The following is a 20,148-nucleotide window of genomic DNA, read 5'->3' on the forward strand; positions in this document are numbered from 1 at the left end:
AATTTTAATACCCCTGCCGCTGCTGTCTTTGTTATTCTGTCTACCATCCCCTGTTCCTTCTGAGATATCCCCTGTCAAAATCAAATCAAATCAAAATAACCATCAAATTGAAAAGTTACAATCGAAATCGAGGCAAAAGCTATATCTTCCTTATAATCTGATAGCTATACATAAACAGGTTGAATTTTCTTAATTCTTACCTGGTAGTCTCCCATCTGAACTGCCCACCTCGCCCGGGGAGCCCTCGTTGACCGGGAACATCATCCCCGTCCCTCCCTGCTGGGATTGACCCAGTTTGCGCCCATTGATATTTTCTGTGTTCTCGAGGACCCCTAAAAATCAAAATCTACTTCACTATTTGTTCATATTGCAAAATAATTGGTACTTATTCTTATTTTACTCTCTCCTCTCAAGTTGTATTGCATTGAATGCTCTCTCTCTCTCTCTCTCTCTCTCTCTCTCTCTCTCTCTCTCTCTCTCTCTCTCTCTCTCTCTCTCTCTCTCTCTCTCTCTCATTTGTTTGCGCTGACTGCCCTGTACTGAAAAAAAATAATCTTCCAACAGGAGATTGTTTCGGAGTGCTCATGCAGAATATAAAGTTTGTACCCTTCTATTCAAGCTATTGATAACATTCCATAAATAAACTCACTTTCAAATGGAAAAGGGTCTTCCATTTTGGTTGCCTGCCCATCTTCTGCTCTGTTGCCAGTGGTGACCCTAGATTTAGTTGACCTGTCCTCATTTATCTCTGGGTTAAGGACTTGTTCAGTTTCTGTGGGTGATGACCTGTCCTCTTTCTGAAGGATGTCGATTATTTTTTCGGTGCTTGACAAGGGCGTAGACCTGGGGGTTGTTGAAATGGTTGGAGTGCCTAAAAATTAACAAATAAAAGTGTTTATATGGGCAATTAAAATAGTCATCATTGCAAAAATTTACATGACCAGCTGACATGTATTTTTCAGCAATGCTCACCACCTTCATAACAACATGAACCACCAAAGCAAGGCATTTTATGGTTTACATGAAAGCTTATCCAATTACAACAACTTATTGATGAGTAGAAGTTGTTTCCCTTCCTAACCTGTTAAACTGTTCATCCAATCCCTGGCCCGGCTGGTATTTTGTTGTCGCCAGAGCTCAAACTGAGAATTCCCAGGGTTCATACAGCGGATCGGATTCCATTCCCTGACTCTGGGATATCCCAGCACCACCGACAGCGTCCATTTATAGACCACCGTGGGACTCCCTGCACACTCAGGGCACACTGCCTCCATTCTGATTGGTTTACCCTCCCTGATGTTACCAAGCTCACAAAGAGGACAAGAAATGCTCACCCTAGAAATTGATAAATACAGCAATGTTAACTAGTGACAAGGTTTCTGGTCATTTTTACATGGATCTGTAAGCATCGAAGAATCTGAACAAATGGAGAGAGAGAGAAAGAGAGAAATTAAAGGAGAGAAAGAATAGGATTAACAAAATACCAAATGTTCAAAAGAAATCTTCTACTACAGTTTAATGAGCAATGTCTCATTTGTAATAATGCTCACTTCCTTCATTTAATCAACTTAAATCACTAATGTGATAATTATTGACAGCAGACATTGACTTACTCAAGGGCATCTCCATGGATGTCAATGACCTGGGTGGTATTCCCAGACTCCAGACCACTGGCAGACACCTCCAAAACAAACAGATATTGGTTACCACTCTGTAACCAGGATACAGGAAAGGTCAGAACAGGGTCACTCATGTCAAAGGTCCCAGAGATGTTGTCCTGGAAACAATTTGCTTCTATGCTTGACAAACTTGTGCTGCATGTCCAATTATACCTGTTATAACAAACAAGAAAAGTAAGAGATTGTTTAAATGCAAAATTGGTCAATACAAGTCAAGGGTATTTTAAAGAATGAGGATTGTCAAATACAATTTCCCCCAAATATTTCTCCTCTGAATTAAAACGAATCTTAAAACGATGATTAATATGAAGTCTTGGTTGGTAACTAACATTGAGCCACTCATACCAATGACCTTGAGCTCAAGAGAGACCATTAATATGATGTTTGTCTTGTTGATATCACAAGAGAAAGATGGAGGAACAGAAAAAGCTGATCCAAAACAAAATATCACCAAATCTCATGTGCATGTTATCACATATTGATAGAAACATTTTTGAAATATAATTATTTGATTCAATTTACCTCAGATGTGATGAAAATTCCGAGTTTGGGTCTCTTGATTTTGTTCCATTCAGCGTAACGTTTCCATGGTAAGCAACCTGTCTCAGGGCACCACCCTGAATGTGAGCTACAAGTGGTGCCTGCACCACCTCTACGCTCTCCTTTTTGGTGGCATACACTATGGTCCCAGCATATTTAACCTGGAACATGCAGAGTACATCCTTCCTCAATTGACTCTTTAATTTTACAGACTTTGTGCTTCCTTATAATCATTAGGTAATAAAATGTTGAATGAGTTAATTGATATACAGTCTCAATAACAACATTAGGCTCAATTTTACACGTTATATAAAGGAAATGCAACGTAAATCATAATTGTAGTCATCTATATTTTATAAAGTCATTGTTTGATAGTTAGCCAGTTTGACTGACTTCTCTGTGAGTTTTATTCCCCAAATATGTATGATTTAAGGTCAAAATATACTAAAAATATATTAATCTAGTGCCTGCATAAACTTACAGTAAGTGAAATAGTGTAATTTCCCGCTTTCAATGATCCTGGGGGTAGCTTTAACACTCTGCGCTGAAACAAAGCAGGATCTTGACTGGCTGTCCAAATGGAGGACACTGATTGGCTGATAGATTGGTCACTCTGGAAGCTCCACTGGTACTCAATCACATTAGTGTACTCACAATGTAGATGAGTGACCTCAGCCTCAAAGTGGATTTTGTCAGTCATAAACAACTAAAATAAAAGGCGTAGATTTGAACATTCTCCTATATCTTCATATAGAACTCTTCGTTTAAAGGAGGTAAATAAATCCTTAAAATGGCCATGACCATCCAGCCTCCTTAATCAATGAATTCCTACCTTGTTAACCTTGTTGACCTTGCTATCCTTGTCCATCACTTGACTGTGGATGTCAAACTCGGGCAGTTTACAGACTCGGTCGACCACGAACAGTTCCAGCCTGTGGGTGTCACTGCTGATCTGATTGTAGGCGGTCAGGGCCACGATGTACCGCCCCATCCTGCAAGGGTCAAAAAGACATTATCAAGACATCATTATGATATCAATGGTAAATCATATCATTCTAATATCAATATCATATGACATCATCATGATATCATTATTAAAAAACATCATGTCAATTTAAAACAGCACTATAATGATATTTTTTACCTATATATTTTATACATATTATAAAATCAATCTTATAGAACATCATTATGATATCAATTTTAAACAATATCATTGTAATATCTGTGCTTAAAACAAAATCATTATGATATCAATGTTATTTAACAATAACAGTTTGATATCAATGTTATACAACATCAAAATGATTATGATATCAATGTTATACAATGACACCATTATAATATCAATGTTCTACATCATAATGATATTAATGTTATTCATCATTATTATAATATCAAAGTTAATCAACAACATCATTATGATATCACTGTAATACAACTATGACATTATTATGATATCAATGCTGTACAAGAATATTAGTTTGATCCCATGTTATACAACATCATTATGATATCAATTTTATACAACATCAATGTTCTATAACATCATTATGATATCAATGTTATACAATGACATCATTGTGATATCAGTGTTATACAACAACATCATTATGATATCCATGATATCTGACATCATTGTGATATCAGTGTTATACAACATCATTATGATATCAATGTTATACAATGACATCATTGTGATATCAGTGTTATACAACAACATCATTATGATATCAATGTTATACAATGACATCATTGTGATATCAGTGTTATACAACAACAACATCATTATGATATCCATGATATCTGACATCATTGTGATATCAGTGTTATACAACATCATTATGATATCAATGTTATACAATGACATCATTGTGATATCAGTGTTATACAACAACATCATTATGATATCAATGTTATACAATGACATCATTGTGATATCAGTGTTATACAACAACATCATTATGATATCAATGTTATACAATGACATCACTGTGATATCAGTGTTATACAACATCATTATGATATCCATGTTATGTGATATCAGAGAACACAACATCATTTAACCATTAGTTGTGTCCCTTTATCTCCAAAGCCGAAAAGTTTATAATCATGATGTCAATGTCTACCAAAATAAGTCTAAATTTTATAACCCAACTCGCTGTAGAAAAATCATATACCATGGCAAATTATGAGAGATCCTAATTATAACAGAACACTGCTTTATGTATATCAATTACAATAATCTTCGATATTTTTATTTATTTCATGACAAAAAAAACCTTTCAAATTTATCACTGTAAAATTTTGATTACTTTTCACAAACCACGTACATTCTACTCCAAACAGACATTCTGCTTCATTTTATGCAAAACAGTTTGACCTATTATAACATCGGTCATTATTCACATGGACTTACTTTGTATAGGTATGTCTAACTCTTGGTCCCCCATCCATAGTGGTCAGCAATGGAGACCCGTCCCCAAAGTCCCAGATGTAGGTCAGATTTGAGCCGGAGTAGGAGTAGGTCCCGAACTGCAGGCTGGTGTTGACAAGTGAGTAGTCATTCATAAACAAGGCTTTGAGATTAGTCACCTTGGACTGAACAAAGATCTCCAAGGGGGGTGACTCCGCCCGGCTAATGTCATTGTAAGCTCCCACCGTCACAATGAAACTGTTAAAGAGAAAAAACCAAAATATTGCACTAATTACTTTAATTTCTTTATTTTACGCAAGTACTTAATTCTGCGAGTCAACCGATTCATACCAAATTGCAAGAATATAAAACCATTTTAACAAGACCTTGGACTTTCCATAAGATGTAATTATTTATTTTTTACGTCATAACAAGTTAAAAATGACGCTGTTTTCAAGTGAAAACACACCCATTGTGTAACTCCAGAGACAGAAACACAGAGCCATGGCTGAGTGGCCAGCAATGAAATGGACAGTACTACGTCACAATGCTCTTTGACACAACTACCCAAAGTAAATTAAAGCTTCTTGTTACAATGGTTCTAAAGTCGCAAACAGTAAACTTTTATAAGGTTCACAACTGAAAAATATGCTAAACCAAGTAAGATAGAGCTAGAATAAGAGAGTGGATAGCCGTCATAGGTACACTAAGACTGAACTGCCTCAAAAATATAATTATCAAAATATGGCTGTTATTAACAGTCATCGTTTAAGTTGTGAAAAATCAGTATTTTTATTAAACCTATCAATATAGACCAATCATTAACATCATTAAAGCAGACAAAAACCAATAGTATTACCTAGGTTGGGGCTGTTTAAGTCTAGCCAAGTTACAAAATGTTCACTCCAAGAAGATAATTAAAGATCATTTGAGGGGAATATAACTAGCTTCAACAGTGATTTCCTAATGACATCCAAAAGAACCAGACTGAGCCACTATACCAGCAGAACCATTAAAATTCCCTATAGCTAAGTTTTCATTTATTTCATAATCAACCCTCAACCACAAAATTGCATCTTCCCTGATTTATGACAAAACTATTAATACTTTTCATCAGTTGATTCCACAAAAGTAAATCCTAAGATACCAGTAAATACTTGACAATCCATTACTATCTGGACCCCGATGAATTCTCAAAATTTCACTGAATTCACTCTTTATACCAACACATGAAGGGAACACAGAAAAAAACAGTTAAGGGTGACTGAGATCAAAATTGATCTCATACAAGTTTTATGGCTCCAGGGCTGGTTATTTTCTAAAACATAAGGGTCTGGTCCAAGTTTTATGTCCCCTGGGCTTGATCCAAGTTTTATGTCCAAGTTTTATGGCCCCTGGGCCTGGTCAAAGTTTTATGGACCTGAGCTTAGTTTAAGTTTTATGCCTCCTGGGCATGGTCCAAGTAATATGGCCCCTGGGCTTGGTCCAAGTTTTATGGACTTGGGCTTGGTTTAAGTTTAATGTCCCCTGGGCTTGGTTTGAGTTTTATGGCCCCTGGGCCTTTTTAATTTTTATGGCCCCTTGGCGTGGTCCAAGTTTTACGTCCTCTTGGCTTGGTTTAAGTTTTATGGCCCCTGGGCCTGGTTTAAGTTTTATGGCCCTTTTAGTCCAAGGGTCAGAACCTTACCGGCCGGTCATCCTGTAACTATACTCCAGCACTGGCCCTAGAGACTGGCGTGGACCCCCGGGGCTGTCCCCCAGATTCCAGATGTAGAATGAGGCTAGTTCTGGCTCTGGGACAGTCTCTGCCATGAAGGTTAGAACCTGTTTGACCTCAATGACATTCGCGCTGGCTGTCAACTTCACCCCTGTCAAAAAAAGATCACATCAATTCCTGCATGGTTATTTCTACTTAACCCCTGACCCCCAGAAAACCCTGTCAAATCTGATATGAATTAATTTTTTTGTAATTGCGACATTTTGATGATAGCAACTATAATGATCTATATTATTTCTTTTCTAAAATCGGGAATTAAATTTTCATGGATTTTGTGGATACCCCTCATTCATAATTTGACTGCCCCAAAGAATTATGAAACACAGTTCTTGATCATTATACATAGATTTAAATCCATTAACTTGCATCTTAAAAAACCCTTAAAAAAAGACAATCAACAAAAATAACAAATTTCAATGATTTCACAGCCTCTCCTTTCATGGCTTTATCTGCAATGCATCTTCCCCTCCCAACCAGATAATGCCCTCCTTCCATGATATAATGTGACTTACCCTGAATAAGACTCTGAACAACCACCTTGGCCTGGTCTGTCTGGGAGGAGACCTTGTTCCTGGCAATGACAGTCACCGTGTAGGTCCCTCGGTTCTGGTAGGTGTGTCTCATTACTGGCCCTGAAACAGCCCCAGGGCAATATAAGTACTCTGAAACACCTACAGGGCCATAAAAATGTTCCAATAAAACAGCCACAGGGCAATGCAAATCTTTCACTTAATAAGTCCAAAGGGCAATTTAAAAGTTGCACCCAAACATTCATAGGGCAATAATGTTACACTCGAACGTCCACAGGGCAATTTAAATATAATACTCAAACATCCATGGGCAATAATACCGCCGCACTCAAACATCCATAGGGCATTTATTAATAAATAAATCACTGAAACATCCACATTGAAATTTAAATGTTAAAATCAAGCATCAATAGGGCAATAATAATGTTACACTCAATCATCCACAGGACAATTTAAATAATACACTGTAATATCAACAGGGCAATAAAACTGTTAATAGGGTAATATAAATGGTACACTGAAACATCCACACAGCAAAATGAACATTAGAGTACAGAGAATTCAAAACTAACCCAAAACAGATTTCATCTTTCATACATATCCACTTTGTGTGAAACAAATAAAAATGCATCAGTTTAAGACTTTATCAACAAAATTCATAATAAATTCAAAATGTCTTAGTAAAAGCCCTGAACCAACAGGACAAGATAAATCAAATTGTCAAAGTCAAAACCTTGAATCAACAGAGCAAAATAAATGATAAAATCTTTGTTCATAATATTAGGCCCAATCTTCACCAACAGCAGGGGCAAATCTTTCTCCCTGCCTTCAAACATCTGGACAAAACATATCATATTGCCCAAGTCCAGGCCCTGCTTCAGCAAGGCAATAAACCATAACTCAAAGTTTTGTATGTTAACAGAACAATGAGATAATGGTTTCTGGTTCCTCATCACCGATATCATTTCGGGCATCCCAGCATTAATCAAGGTTGCTTTAAAACATCCAACAAATGAAGAAATTGCTGGATTACCCAGCAAGATTTGTCACAAAGTTTTGACATCTTCCTCATTCAAAAACAGTATTTGAGTTGGCTTAAATGGCTTTGAAGATGAATTAGGGATTACCTCACCCCCATCTTTTATACAAACTATTACTAAATGTAAAGTCCCACAAGATTTGTCACACAATTAAGTCAACTGCAAAAAAGACAATATTTGAGTTGGTTTCACTGGCTTGAAACTGAAAGGGGAATTTATCCACCCCCTTTCTTCCACACAAACTGAATAATACGGTATGAGAAATTACACACTTGACAAAGACATGAGTAAAACCACTCTAGAGAGTATCAAATGAAAAATACAAGCATGTCTATTAGAGAAAAATATGGCCAGAGGAATATTAATGAGGTCATAAAGATCTCATCTATTTCTAAACAGTTATGTAGATGTGCAGTAAAGATTTTTCCTTATAATAAAAGCAGTTTTTTTGTATAAAAACTTCTTTTTTAAAAGCTTCAGCAATTTTTTAAGAATGATTCACCCAAAATATGACTAACCACTTCTATAAATGCTAAAAGAACAATAATAATATTATGATTATTTAGAATAACCCTGATCCTGGTTCACTCTATAAATCCTCACATTTACTTATTTTCATGAGTCAACTGATTCACAACACAACTTTTAATTATCCTCAATTTGCAGTGTGATTCACCAGTGACCTTTGACCTGTAACTTTATTTTGTTTCTTCCTAAAACACCCTCAGGAAATACAATATATCTCACCTATAATTACTGGTATATACACTAACCCTAGATATATAATTTACCAGATAATGGTTACGGTAGTTCTCACACCTGAGCTAAGACAGCAACATCCCCACCCCCTAGTATTATGACCTAGATGACATGAGGGGTCTCCTTCGTAACCCTGGCGACAGTAAATATGTCACCAAGAGAACACATCAACAGAAGATGAAAAGCATTACATGTGATATCTGTACGCACACAGATTAATGTTCTCATCATTATACAACATCCTCTGAGTCAGCACACATTAATACCTGTTCCTCGTTTCTTGACTTTCCAGGTGATGAGAACAGGTAAAAAGGTAAAAAAAAAAAAAAAAAGAGAGACTCATGTAAACTGAATGCATAGACTGATGCTGCTCATCTTACTTCTAATTGCACAAGATCTGGAAAAATCCATTACTGAAACATTCTAAGATAAAGACCTATACCAATTTAACTCGGAATTAAATTTCAACCTGACAAAGTTTTCAAGACAATTAATGTAGACTAATACATGCTAATGATGGTGAACACGACATGGAAAAGAATTGTACAAAGCAATTTGACCACTTTTTCAAATAATAAATTCTATAACTGGGGAAGAAACAAAGAGAGCGAATTAACATGTGTCTAGCTATAAATGATTTATTAATATACAGGGGGTTTGAATAGAAGTTTTACCAATTTACAAGGAGTTCACTCTTGTACAAATAATTTACAATTTTCATATCTATACAAAGGTGAATCCATGTATGGTGCAGAAATGCCCAAGGCTATTTTAGACCTCCTTCTGGAAGAATTATGCTAGAGTAGCAGTCGCAACTTTGTGAATATATTAAAAGCAGCATGATAACTACCTGCATCGCTGATGACATCAAACTGGTCCCCGAGTTTCCAGTCAAAGGTCACGTTCGAGCCCTCGGTGTGGTTAACCCTGATCACCGTCTCGTCGCCCAGTTTTGTGTTGTAGACGTCTCTGTCTAGCTTCAATCCAAGGGAGGCAGTCTGTACATAGAACAGCCTGTCCAGAGCTGTTGTCTTGTTGCCAAGAGGATTGATGGCTGTTGCGGTTATGTTGTATGCTCCCTCTGAAGTATAAAAAGTTACTTGAATGAAAATTCCTTAAAAAGATAAATCGGCTGCATATATTCTGATCATGCAATCCAAGCCCCTATCTTATAACTCTCCCCCTCTTTTCAGATAGATATCCTATGTCTATGGATTGAAACTGTTTCAGAATGATGAAAACCAGAATTCTTATCTAACCTAGCTTCCCCCTTCCTCTAAAACCATTGATTAATTCCATGGACTCTAACAGACCTAACCTACCTCCCCCTACTCTTTGCTGTCAAACTTCTATTCTTCCCTCTACCCTCTACACTGTCCACATGCCAACCCTATTCGTCCCCTAACTTTAAGCCCATCATATCTTGTATGAGGCAGTCCCCTTGATGTACTATAGAATCATGGCCTCGACTCCTTTCTTCTGCCATCATATCTTGCGTGAAGCTGTGTGAGGCGGTCCCCTTGATGTATTGGAGAATAATGGCCTCCACCCATTTATTCTGTCTTATATAACCCCTCCCCATTGCTAAAAATCCACTTTTCTTCTCCTGTATCTTAAGAGTAAGCCCATGTCATACCTTGTGTGTAACGGTGAGAAGCAGTCCCCTCTATGTACTGTAGAAAATGTTCCACCCCAGGCACCATCATGGTGGTTCCATCCCCAAAATCAAACTGGAACGTGATGTGAGAGCCCTTCTCACAGCTGTAAAAGAGAAGAGGAAGATGTCGACAAACGTTTACAACAAAGAGTGTACCAGTTAACAAGCACTACTTGTGAACCAGGAAATGGCAATTCTCATCATTGCCTGCATTACCGATTCGCAGTATTAAAACTGCATGGCTTCCTCCCTTTTTTTTTTTTTTTTTTTAATACAATTATACAGATACAACTGCCTCTGGAATATCACGTAGTTATGGTAATACTCGGAAAATGAGTAGATTTTTCCCACAGGATAATATCAATCATTTCATCTGATGAAACAATTCCTGGGAATCATTTAAAAAAACACCTTCTCAGTGCAAACAAAACGAAAATGTGAGCTTTTAATATTTTTAAAATTTCTCATCAAAACCCCATTGGCCATTCAAATATATAGGAATAAGATACTTATCTCGACATTCTTGTGACAAATCTCAATGCACTTAAAATGTGAGTGCATCATTATAAAATAACTTCTCTCATTCACTTATTTTAGGAGCTGTTTATGGTTTGGAATTGCACGTCACTTCAATTCTTATCATACATATATATATGTATATATATGATATAAATTGTATGCATATTCATGCAACTGCCTTTGTTCCCCAATTTCCTGTTTACCAATTAATTGTATCATATGGACAAACAGTAATTGTTTCCAATAATAAGTGTTAATACAGCTTATCTATTTACGAGTAAAATCATTAAAAAAAAATGTGTTAAAACAATCTGTGTAAATTATGTAAAAAGTGTTTATCAGTAATGCATTCAAAGGGGAAAAACTCTTACTGACTATGTTAAATTCTCCCCTAAAATAAACAATGTACCCCAAACTTTTGCATAATTTAACAGGTGTTGTTTAAACCTAGTATATATAATCACAAAGCTAGTTTTTTTATTCAGTTTTATATACTTATCAACAACACACACAAAAAAAAAAATCAAGGAATTTTACAAATGTTCTCCATCATACAGTTTTTAAAGTAAATACTACAGTCATATCATAACTTGTTTGACACTAATTCAGTTACAATAGTTTTTTTTTAAAATTCCTAATTACAACTTACTGTGATCAGAGCATGAATTCATCATTGCTGTGTCTCTTTCACTACCTAATACAAATTCAATAATGGCTGTCCTTTTCATTATCTCCCGACTGTTCTAATTATCTAACCAATGGATCAATCCCTTTCTTAAAATAAATTCCCGGAGATTCCGTGAAATGCAATGCGTTATTGTCTCGTTCATTTTCCAAGTTGCAAGTGGAAAACACAAATTTGATATAAACACAGAGAGGACCCAGATAGGCAATGTATTTTTTGTGAAAACAACTTGAATAAGGACAACAAAAACAGATCTACCGAATACGCAACCTTCCTTCACACAGAGAGAACAACAAACTGAGAGCTTTTTTACAGAATATATATATTTTTCTGTTTTTAAGTCAAACCCCGCACACATAAATATCCCAGAATCCAACGCTCATGGCTTCTCACGAGGGAAAAACAGAGAGAGAAAATACGAAAAAAAAAAAAAATTGGCTGCGAGGGGTGGTAATATATTATTAAACCACCACCTCTAGGTAAACACAGATGTAGAATTATTTATGGCCACTGAGTTTTATAGTTTTTATTCACATATATCCACTGTCCTTGCACTGCTGGCTTGTTTACCATGACTTGATCCCTGCAGTCAAATTAATTATCTGTGCCACAAAAAAAACTCCCTCCCCCCAGTAAATATGTCCCACGACAGGCTGTTTGTCCTTACTTTTAATTACTTTTTTTTTTGGTTTACAGCTCTCCTTTAGAAGTTAACTCTCTTTTAATCTACCTTGTTTCATCTTTCCTTCTTAATTAATGAGAAAATTAAAATGCTCTGTCACATCTTTCATCTTTTCCCCGTGCAACAAAGCTAGGAGCAATGAAAATGTAGTGTCATGTAGCATGTGTAATAATTCTAAAATAAACTGCATCAGCGCATATAAAAGAGGTCTTCTTTTTTGTAGTAGTAAAGAGTATGTTTCTAAACATCTGACTGAAAACCAATATGTCAAAAATAAATGGACAAGACATATTTACATCAGAGTAGAGATGGAAAGTTTACTCGTTAAGACTGGGTGTTAGCTGTGTTAGCTTTTCCTGGATCATTTAGAGACCTCATTAGTACATTTTGTTTCCATCTCTCTCTCTCTCTCTCTCTCTCTCTCTCTCTCTCTCTCCTCATTAGTACATTTTGTTTCCATCTCTCTCTCTCTCTCTCTCTCTCTCTCTCTCTCTCTCTCTCTCTCTCTCTCTCTCTCTCTTACGTGGCTTTCAGGGTGACCTCCCCTGTCTGTAGAACACCATTAATTCTCTTCAAGGCAGCTCCTGTTTTCTCAGACCCAATCACCTCTACGTAGAATCCTTGAATTTCCTCGACGATTTTGAATTTGTATCTAAACGGAAATTCCTGTGGTTCTCGATAGAAAGGGCTGCTAATCCTCACGGATACACGGAAAAGACCTATCATGCTGAAGGCATAAGTTGCTGTACTGGAACTCTCATTCCTTCAAAAACAATCAAAATCCATTACAGAACAATTGAATGAATGGAGGCAACTCTCATTAAAGAAACATTAAAATGATTGGATGCAACTCTTATCTGCTTCATAAAAAGAAACAAAAAAGATTGAATAATGGAGAAAATATGCTAATATTTGGCCATGATTACATCACTGAATCAGCTAGTATACAATAGAGTGAAAATTTTACTACCCTATTTATGAGTGTTCTGTCAAATAATACTCATTTTAGAAATGGATTGGATTGTTCTCAACAAATATAATACACTCTAAATCAAAAACTGCAATATTCTATGAAGTATTTTCACCCAGAATTAATTAATTCTTTGACTTAAAGCTGAAATTTTTCTGTTACCCATATTGATCTCTCAGTCCTCCGGCTGGATACTCAGAAAAATCCCAGGTGAAGGTTAGGTTGTCTCCCTTGGTTACAGTTGCCCTGACGACCAAGGGGTCACTGATGGACACAACATAGGTCGAGTTCTGCTCCGAGAAACGAGACAGAACCTCCAGGGTTACGTTCCCTATTCCCTCCCCAACCTCAACCACGACACTGTCAGCTGCCCAGGAAATGTGGTTAGAAACATTGACCTTGACCTCATAGTGACCTTTAAGGTCATACCTGTGTTGGACTATTAAGCTATATTTAGGTAAATAAAGGCTAGAGGATGCCTTCATATTTCTTTGTAGACTGCTAGAAGAAAAAGTCTCTGTCACACCATCACCAAAATCCACATCAACGGAAACTTCCCGACTTCCTGTCACGCTGACCAAGATGTCGCACAGCTCTGTCTCAATGGTCGGGAAGGGTGACAAGGTCACCTTCATAACAGGGTACTGAACTCTGACCTCTTGGAGAGCAAACAATTTATCTCCAAGGTCATTGCTTGCTTCAACAACCAATACGCTTTTACCAGGCTGATCAAATTCTTCAATAATCTAAAATAAGACATTGAATAAGAATATTCAAGTTTTTTATGATATCTTCAAATAAAAAAGTTCGTATGTTCAAGAATTATTTCACAATATTGAGAGAAAGTTATCTTTAAATATGTACCCAGTTAACAGTGCGGATTTCCGACTGTCGTCCATTCAATGACCAAGTATACAAAATCTGGGATCCACCATTTGTACTCCGGGATTTACTGTTAATGCCCTTGTAACCATCACCCATAATCTTAGATCCACCTTCCGTTAACCTAGTTCCACTGTCTGTAATCATTGCTTCAAAGCGGTGCTCTCTAGTAATCCTGAAAATAAATAGATGTACTAATGCATCCTCTCTAGAATAGAATAGAAACACCAGTGAATCTATTGTAACAATAAAAATCAAATATGTGACATTTATCTAACTCTAACTATAATTGGTTGATGCAGTTCAACAAATTGAATAAATAACAAGTTAGGACCTTTTATCCCACAAGATAAGAGAAAGTATGTAAAAGATAGTTATAAGCCACTATCTTAACAACTAAGGGCACAAGTTTTTATCTTTAAATGGAAAAATATTCCAAATATATTTGTGTTATAAAGAGTACCGGTACTTGCAAGCATCTTTATTGTCAAGTACAATTGTCTCAATATATGTAAATGGTTCATATGTCAATTTAATGTCATAATTTACATGGGAAATCACAAGGAAATGTCAATCAAAGGAAAATCAGAAGGGAACTATGGGGAATCACAAGGGAGTCATGGGAAACCACAAGTGAATCATGGGAAATCACAAGGAAATCATAGCAATCAGAAGGGAATCATGGGAAATCACAAGAGAAATATGGGAAATCATAAGGGAATCACTAGAGTTGATGATGGAATATTGGAATTGACAAAAAAAAATCATATGATAAAGACACACATATAAAATACCATAATCTAATAAAACAGACAACAAAAAGTAAAACAGGAGAAAAAGAATAAAATTTCTATGAGCAAAAAAAACAAAAACCAGTTTCTTTAGATGATTTCCACACTTGATATTTTGTTTATTCTTTCACATTCCTGATCATTACCAGATGTTTAGAGAAAAGTGCAAAAAAAAAAAGTAAAAAAAAAAAAAAGGCAACTTGCAACAGTTTATAAATGGAAGCTGGCACGCGAGAGAAAGTTTCTTATCGTGATTGGATAATTAAGAAGCTAGTTTTTTGGGAGCAGGAAAAACCAGAAAACACCAGACCCCCTTCCTCTCAGACCCCGTGTTGGCTCAAGGGGACCATTCAGTGTAAACACACTTCTGTTGGGTTCTTATATTGTGTTTTCCTGTACATCGCCCCTCCCTCTCTTCCTGGCAAGTGTTGTTATTCATAAAAGTTGCTTCCATCACCTTTTCTGATTTTTGAAGCTTTAATTTAGGGCAAGGTTATTATACACCCACCTCTGAGTTATAATTGCCAGCCATTAATGCTTTTCTCTTTTCAGTAATTTTAATAGAAAACTATGTCTGCATCCATCTTCCATTATGATATTCACATTAAAGGTTTATCCTTTAATATCACATATTAGGATGTATTAATTTTGTTGTGGGAGACGGATGCAGGCACATTTTCCTGTTCGTAAAAACTATGAGATAAAGTGCCAATATTTATCATTTTTGACAACATCTTCATGATCCTTATAGAAGTATATAATTTTGTTCATGTGGTTCAAGTAATTATTCCCTTTTGAAAACAGAATCAATGTTAATAAAATACTACTTTTCACACACACTTGATAAAGATTCAAAATGTGTATTTTCATGAGTTTAAAACAACTTTTGAATTGAAGAGCATGTATTGAAATAACTTACCTTCTTTTTTACATCACAAAATATGTTTCAATAGCAAACTTTGTCAAATACATGTTGACAATGACCTTGCAAATGTTGACATGACCTTGAAATCAACTGCTCAAGATTAGCAAACTTGAACTTTTTTTGTTGACTGAGAATCTGTTTACATTTAAAATAACAGAAGAATTGCATTTACTTTAAAATACAATTTCCAAAGTGCAGTCAAATTAAGCTTCTGGCCAAAATATGTCAATTGTCATTGCTTTACTTTATAAATACAACAAACAAAATAATCTAAATCTCTGACTTTTTAGTTAGATCAAAAATATCTTTTAGGACTGTTGGCAACATCTGCCTCTGGGGTTCAGTAATTCCATGTCTCTTTCTTTCTGAGCATTTTGTAACTCTGTATGATTGATGAGGGTTTTAACTGCAGAGTCTAAACATTCATTACGCTCTTTGAAGATTACATAATCTCATTCACATTTTTTTTTTATTATTTCAAACCAGAACACAAGAGAAGCTGAAAATGCTGTGCTATCAGGTTCTCTGTGGCACAAACATGTTTCAATAACAACCCCCTCCCTTCTCACCCTCCAAATTCACCCCTAATTCTTAGACAAATGTGAGCCCTCAGCTGAAAGGGGGGAAACTTGAGTGCAAACTGATCAAGCTTCACAGGGGAAGTTTTTTTGGCGCTCGTTGTTTATAGCTGCTGACTGCCGACACCCACTTCCTGTTCTTATAATTGGGATGATCAACCTGTCTTGTGTTTGGAATGTCTGCCTTCACATCAGGAGGAAACCTCTCCAAAAGCTAGTTGATGATTAAATTGAGGTAATTGTCTAATACACTGAAGCAATCAGTGCTTGAGTCTTCATCTGCAGAGTGCTCCGAGTGGAAGTCTCCTGGTTCCATTTTTTTTTTTTCATTCAGGTTTATAAAAGTTTTCAACAATGCAGGAATTTTTCAATTAAAGGATGGTGAGGTGATTCATGATTTTATAGATGAATCAAGAGATTAACTAAACAATGATTACGGCATCCATCAAACTGCATTTGTGCTTCCATCAAAATGCAGTTGTGCAGCATCAATCAATATACAATGTCAGAAAACTAGGGCCATGCTGGCATAGAATTACTGAGTAATAGTTGATTCACTGTCTTTTTTTTTTTTAAGTATTACAATAGCTCTATCATATTTTGGTAGAGAAATTTCATTCAAATTATTGAAACAATAAAGACCCCTGCATTATAGAATAAAGTCATGAATTCGACCAATTTTGACTTCTTCTAGAGTTGCAGGCGTAAAATGAGATAAACTGACCAAAACTTTTCCCAAATGTTCTTCAATCATGAGACTTCCAAAATACCCCATCCATGTTAAATTTCTTTCTAATCATGTAAAAAATTAAAGCCATGTCCTGATACTTTCCACCTAGCAGTTTGCAAACCAACCATCTACAGTGTGATTTTTTGCACTCTCAATACTTTGATTTTAGTAAAAGAATGTCAGCAAAATCAATAGACAAAATATTTCGGTTCATTTTAATAACCTTATATAATATATATTTACCTGTCGATGCTGATGAAACTTGGTGCATCAATAACCACATCCTGAAGCTCTTCCTGAACGATGACAAGGCCGGTGACCTCTAGATCCCCAAGGTTAACCGTGTGAAGGTCAACGGAGACCTCATACATCCCAGGCTGTGTGTAAACATGGTCCCATCTAGGACAAAAATATTCAAAAACCCTTAGACCGTTATATATTTTAAAAATCTTGAAGTTTATCATCCAAGATGACTTCAGGAAGAAGTACCTCAAGTGAGTTTTAATTTTGTTTCCAATAAAAAATTTTGTAAACTTTTACAGCATATTTGTACAATGCTTTTATAAATAAATATATTAGAAACCAACTTTTATTCATGTGCAAGAAAATTTTGCATCTTCAAAACCAAATTATCATAAATGATTTTTCATTGCTTATTAGCCTTTATCCTTAACCTTGTGTATAATGATGGATTTTTGTAAGTTAGTCACAACTAACTAACTAACTTTTAATTAGTTAACTGCAACATACAGTTGTTGGACACAAGATCAGAGACTCACTGAGTGCTGGATAGAACAGAAGGAGGTTTGTCATCCCCAAACTGCACCTCAATGTTGTATGCCTCAGCCTCAATACCCTGCCAAAAGGAAAATTAGTACCTCATTTATAAAAGCTATTGTCAATGCATTCTTACTGGTACTTGACCAAAAGTCACACAGTATTTCAATGGATCATTGGTTAGTTGTATTTTGTTAAGTTCATGTTTTGTGAAATTCATTGGATATGTGATAAAACTCTAATCAAACTTATATATAGAGTTTTAAGTCTTGGAAGTGATGGTATTTGACACTTTTGACCAGCTACTGACCTGAATCTGGAATTCGATTGGTCGGTTGACGGCATTGAAGAGGGAGTTGACTAGAGCAACATCAAGTATTCCATCATCTCTTACTGAGAATTCCAAATACATATTCACTTCGTCAACTGAAATATATTAATTAACTATCATATAGTTTCAAATCAAACCCATGTCCAACCTTTATACTGATAACTCTTAAATTAAGAATCAAGCAATTATATTTTTTTTTCATTCTAAAATTCAACAAATCTGTTCTTTCACTTCTCACCCTTTAAAGACTTTATTTAATACAAATTCAAATTATTTAATAGATATTCTATATCAAATTAATTTTTTTAAAAATTTAATCCTGCTGTCAGTGAATGTGCCCTTCTTTTCATTCACCCGTTTGTCTGTTGTACTATTACAGTTGTGTAAAGGAAACTGCCGATATCAGTTTCAATAAGCATTATTGTCTAGATCACTGTCTGTACTTTTTTCTTTTTACTCTCTCTGTCGATCACCAATACAGAAGAATATGATATTGGTTTGAAGGAACCTACTGACTTCTGACTTGTTCTCTGTCTGGTTTTATTACTGTATAAGGCAAGAGCTCGGAGCCATCAACCTTTCTTAATCAACAAACACTAGCAATATACTGCCATGTAACCCTATACCCCACTTATAATCTCCCTCCTTAGATCATTATTACACTACAGTACATATTGACATTTCAATGTTTCTATTTCCTGACACTCTTTGAATATTATTTCTTTTTTCTTGGAATTCCTTCAGAGAGATAATTTCTACATTTTATCATTTACCAAATGTACTGTTTGCAGGAAGTGACTAATGAATGGTTAATGCCACTATAAAATCTTGAGAATCTTATTGGTCTAAAAAATGTCATGACAATGAGAAACAACATTCTGATTGGCTTACCTAGATTGGTTGCCGTGACATTGACATGCCAGCTTCCTGATTGGCTGAATTCTCTGGTCACTGCTGGACTTGCCATTGTTATTTCCTTGCTATCAGAGAATCTAAACACATACACCAGGTCATTCCGTCTACAGAGACGCCCTGTAAACAACAAGTTCCTTCTATATATGTACAGGCTGAAGTTTATTTGTTCACTTATATTTACTTTACTTGAATGTCATCTTAACATTGGCTTTAATATGACACTTAACTACTAAGTAACTTAATTTTGTGTCCAGTACATGTCAGAGAATTCATAAGATCACATCTGACAAAATGGCATAAGTGTACACTTCTTGTGTATCTACCTCAGAGATTGTAGGATATACTCAACAGAATAGATTAATCACATATGCAAAACAAGTATTATATCTCTCTTTTTTTATTTGTGTATGGTCAGTTGAGAACTCAGCAGTTGAGAAACAATGGTCTACAACAATAGATATTGCAACAGATATATATCACTATAGATCTTTGTGTCAAACTTTTAATGATCATACACACACACAAAAATTTTATTTAGAACTTAATTTCTTTGTCAAAAACCATCTGTCCTCGAGAAAAGTGAGAATTTTTGGGGAAGGGGGAGAAAGGGGTCTTTTTAGTAAACTGACAAATAGTGAGCATCATGTTTTTCTTAGCACCAAAACCAAAAGCAAAAAAAATAAAAATCATCAAGTGCACAAAATGTAGGGTTGTTTAGTGATTTTTGTTTAAAGAGAAAATCTTGCTGTTATTAGCTGAACAAAATGCTTGAGTTCGCTCCACTTCCCATTTCAACCTGCAATTTTCAGAACTGCCAATCAAATCCAGGGACTCTCCACAATACAGTAATGATAAGCGACAATCTAACGCAGATGATGAATTTTCTACTGCGTATCTAATATTCCGTTTTTATCTTTTATGACATGATGCATTAGTAAATAACAATGTGGTCGCTGTTTTTCACC

The 20,148-nt window shown here is 35.6% G+C and overlaps 1 protein-coding gene across 4 annotated transcripts in view; it reads right to left on the reverse strand.

The window, feature by feature from the left end:
* The window catches only part of LOC105329347 (polycystin-1-like protein 1), a 105,550-nt gene that overhangs the window by 50,937 nt on the left and 34,465 nt on the right, over positions 1-20,148 (reverse strand). For all 4 annotated transcript variants that reach the window (XM_066073920.1, XM_066073919.1, XM_066073921.1 and 1 more), the window contains 20 exons: positions 19,160-19,300; positions 18,248-18,363; positions 17,940-18,016; positions 17,404-17,559; positions 14,119-14,311; positions 13,417-14,000; positions 12,808-13,047; positions 10,378-10,502; positions 9,592-9,822; positions 6,925-7,044; positions 6,323-6,503; positions 4,639-4,893; positions 3,052-3,211; positions 2,701-2,925; positions 2,202-2,380; positions 1,614-1,832; positions 1,082-1,335; positions 650-871; positions 201-332; positions 12-71 (listed from right to left, as the gene is read on the reverse strand). In XM_066073920.1, the coding sequence (XP_065929992.1) occupies positions 12-71; positions 201-332; positions 650-871; positions 1,082-1,335; positions 1,614-1,832; positions 2,202-2,380; positions 2,701-2,925; positions 3,052-3,211; positions 4,639-4,893; positions 6,323-6,503; positions 6,925-7,044; positions 9,592-9,822; positions 10,378-10,502; positions 12,808-13,047; positions 13,417-14,000; positions 14,119-14,311; positions 17,404-17,559; positions 17,940-18,016; positions 18,248-18,363; positions 19,160-19,300 (3,870 nt within the window). The remainder of the gene's footprint in view (positions 1-11; positions 72-200; positions 333-649; positions 872-1,081; positions 1,336-1,613; positions 1,833-2,201; positions 2,381-2,700; positions 2,926-3,051; positions 3,212-4,638; positions 4,894-6,322; positions 6,504-6,924; positions 7,045-9,591; positions 9,823-10,377; positions 10,503-12,807; positions 13,048-13,416; positions 14,001-14,118; positions 14,312-17,403; positions 17,560-17,939; positions 18,017-18,247; positions 18,364-19,159; positions 19,301-20,148) is intronic.

Source organism: Magallana gigas, chromosome 10 (assembly GCF_963853765.1).
Source record: "Magallana gigas chromosome 10, xbMagGiga1.1, whole genome shotgun sequence".
Classification (NCBI taxonomy): Eukaryota; Metazoa; Mollusca; class Bivalvia; order Ostreida; family Ostreidae; genus Magallana; species Magallana gigas.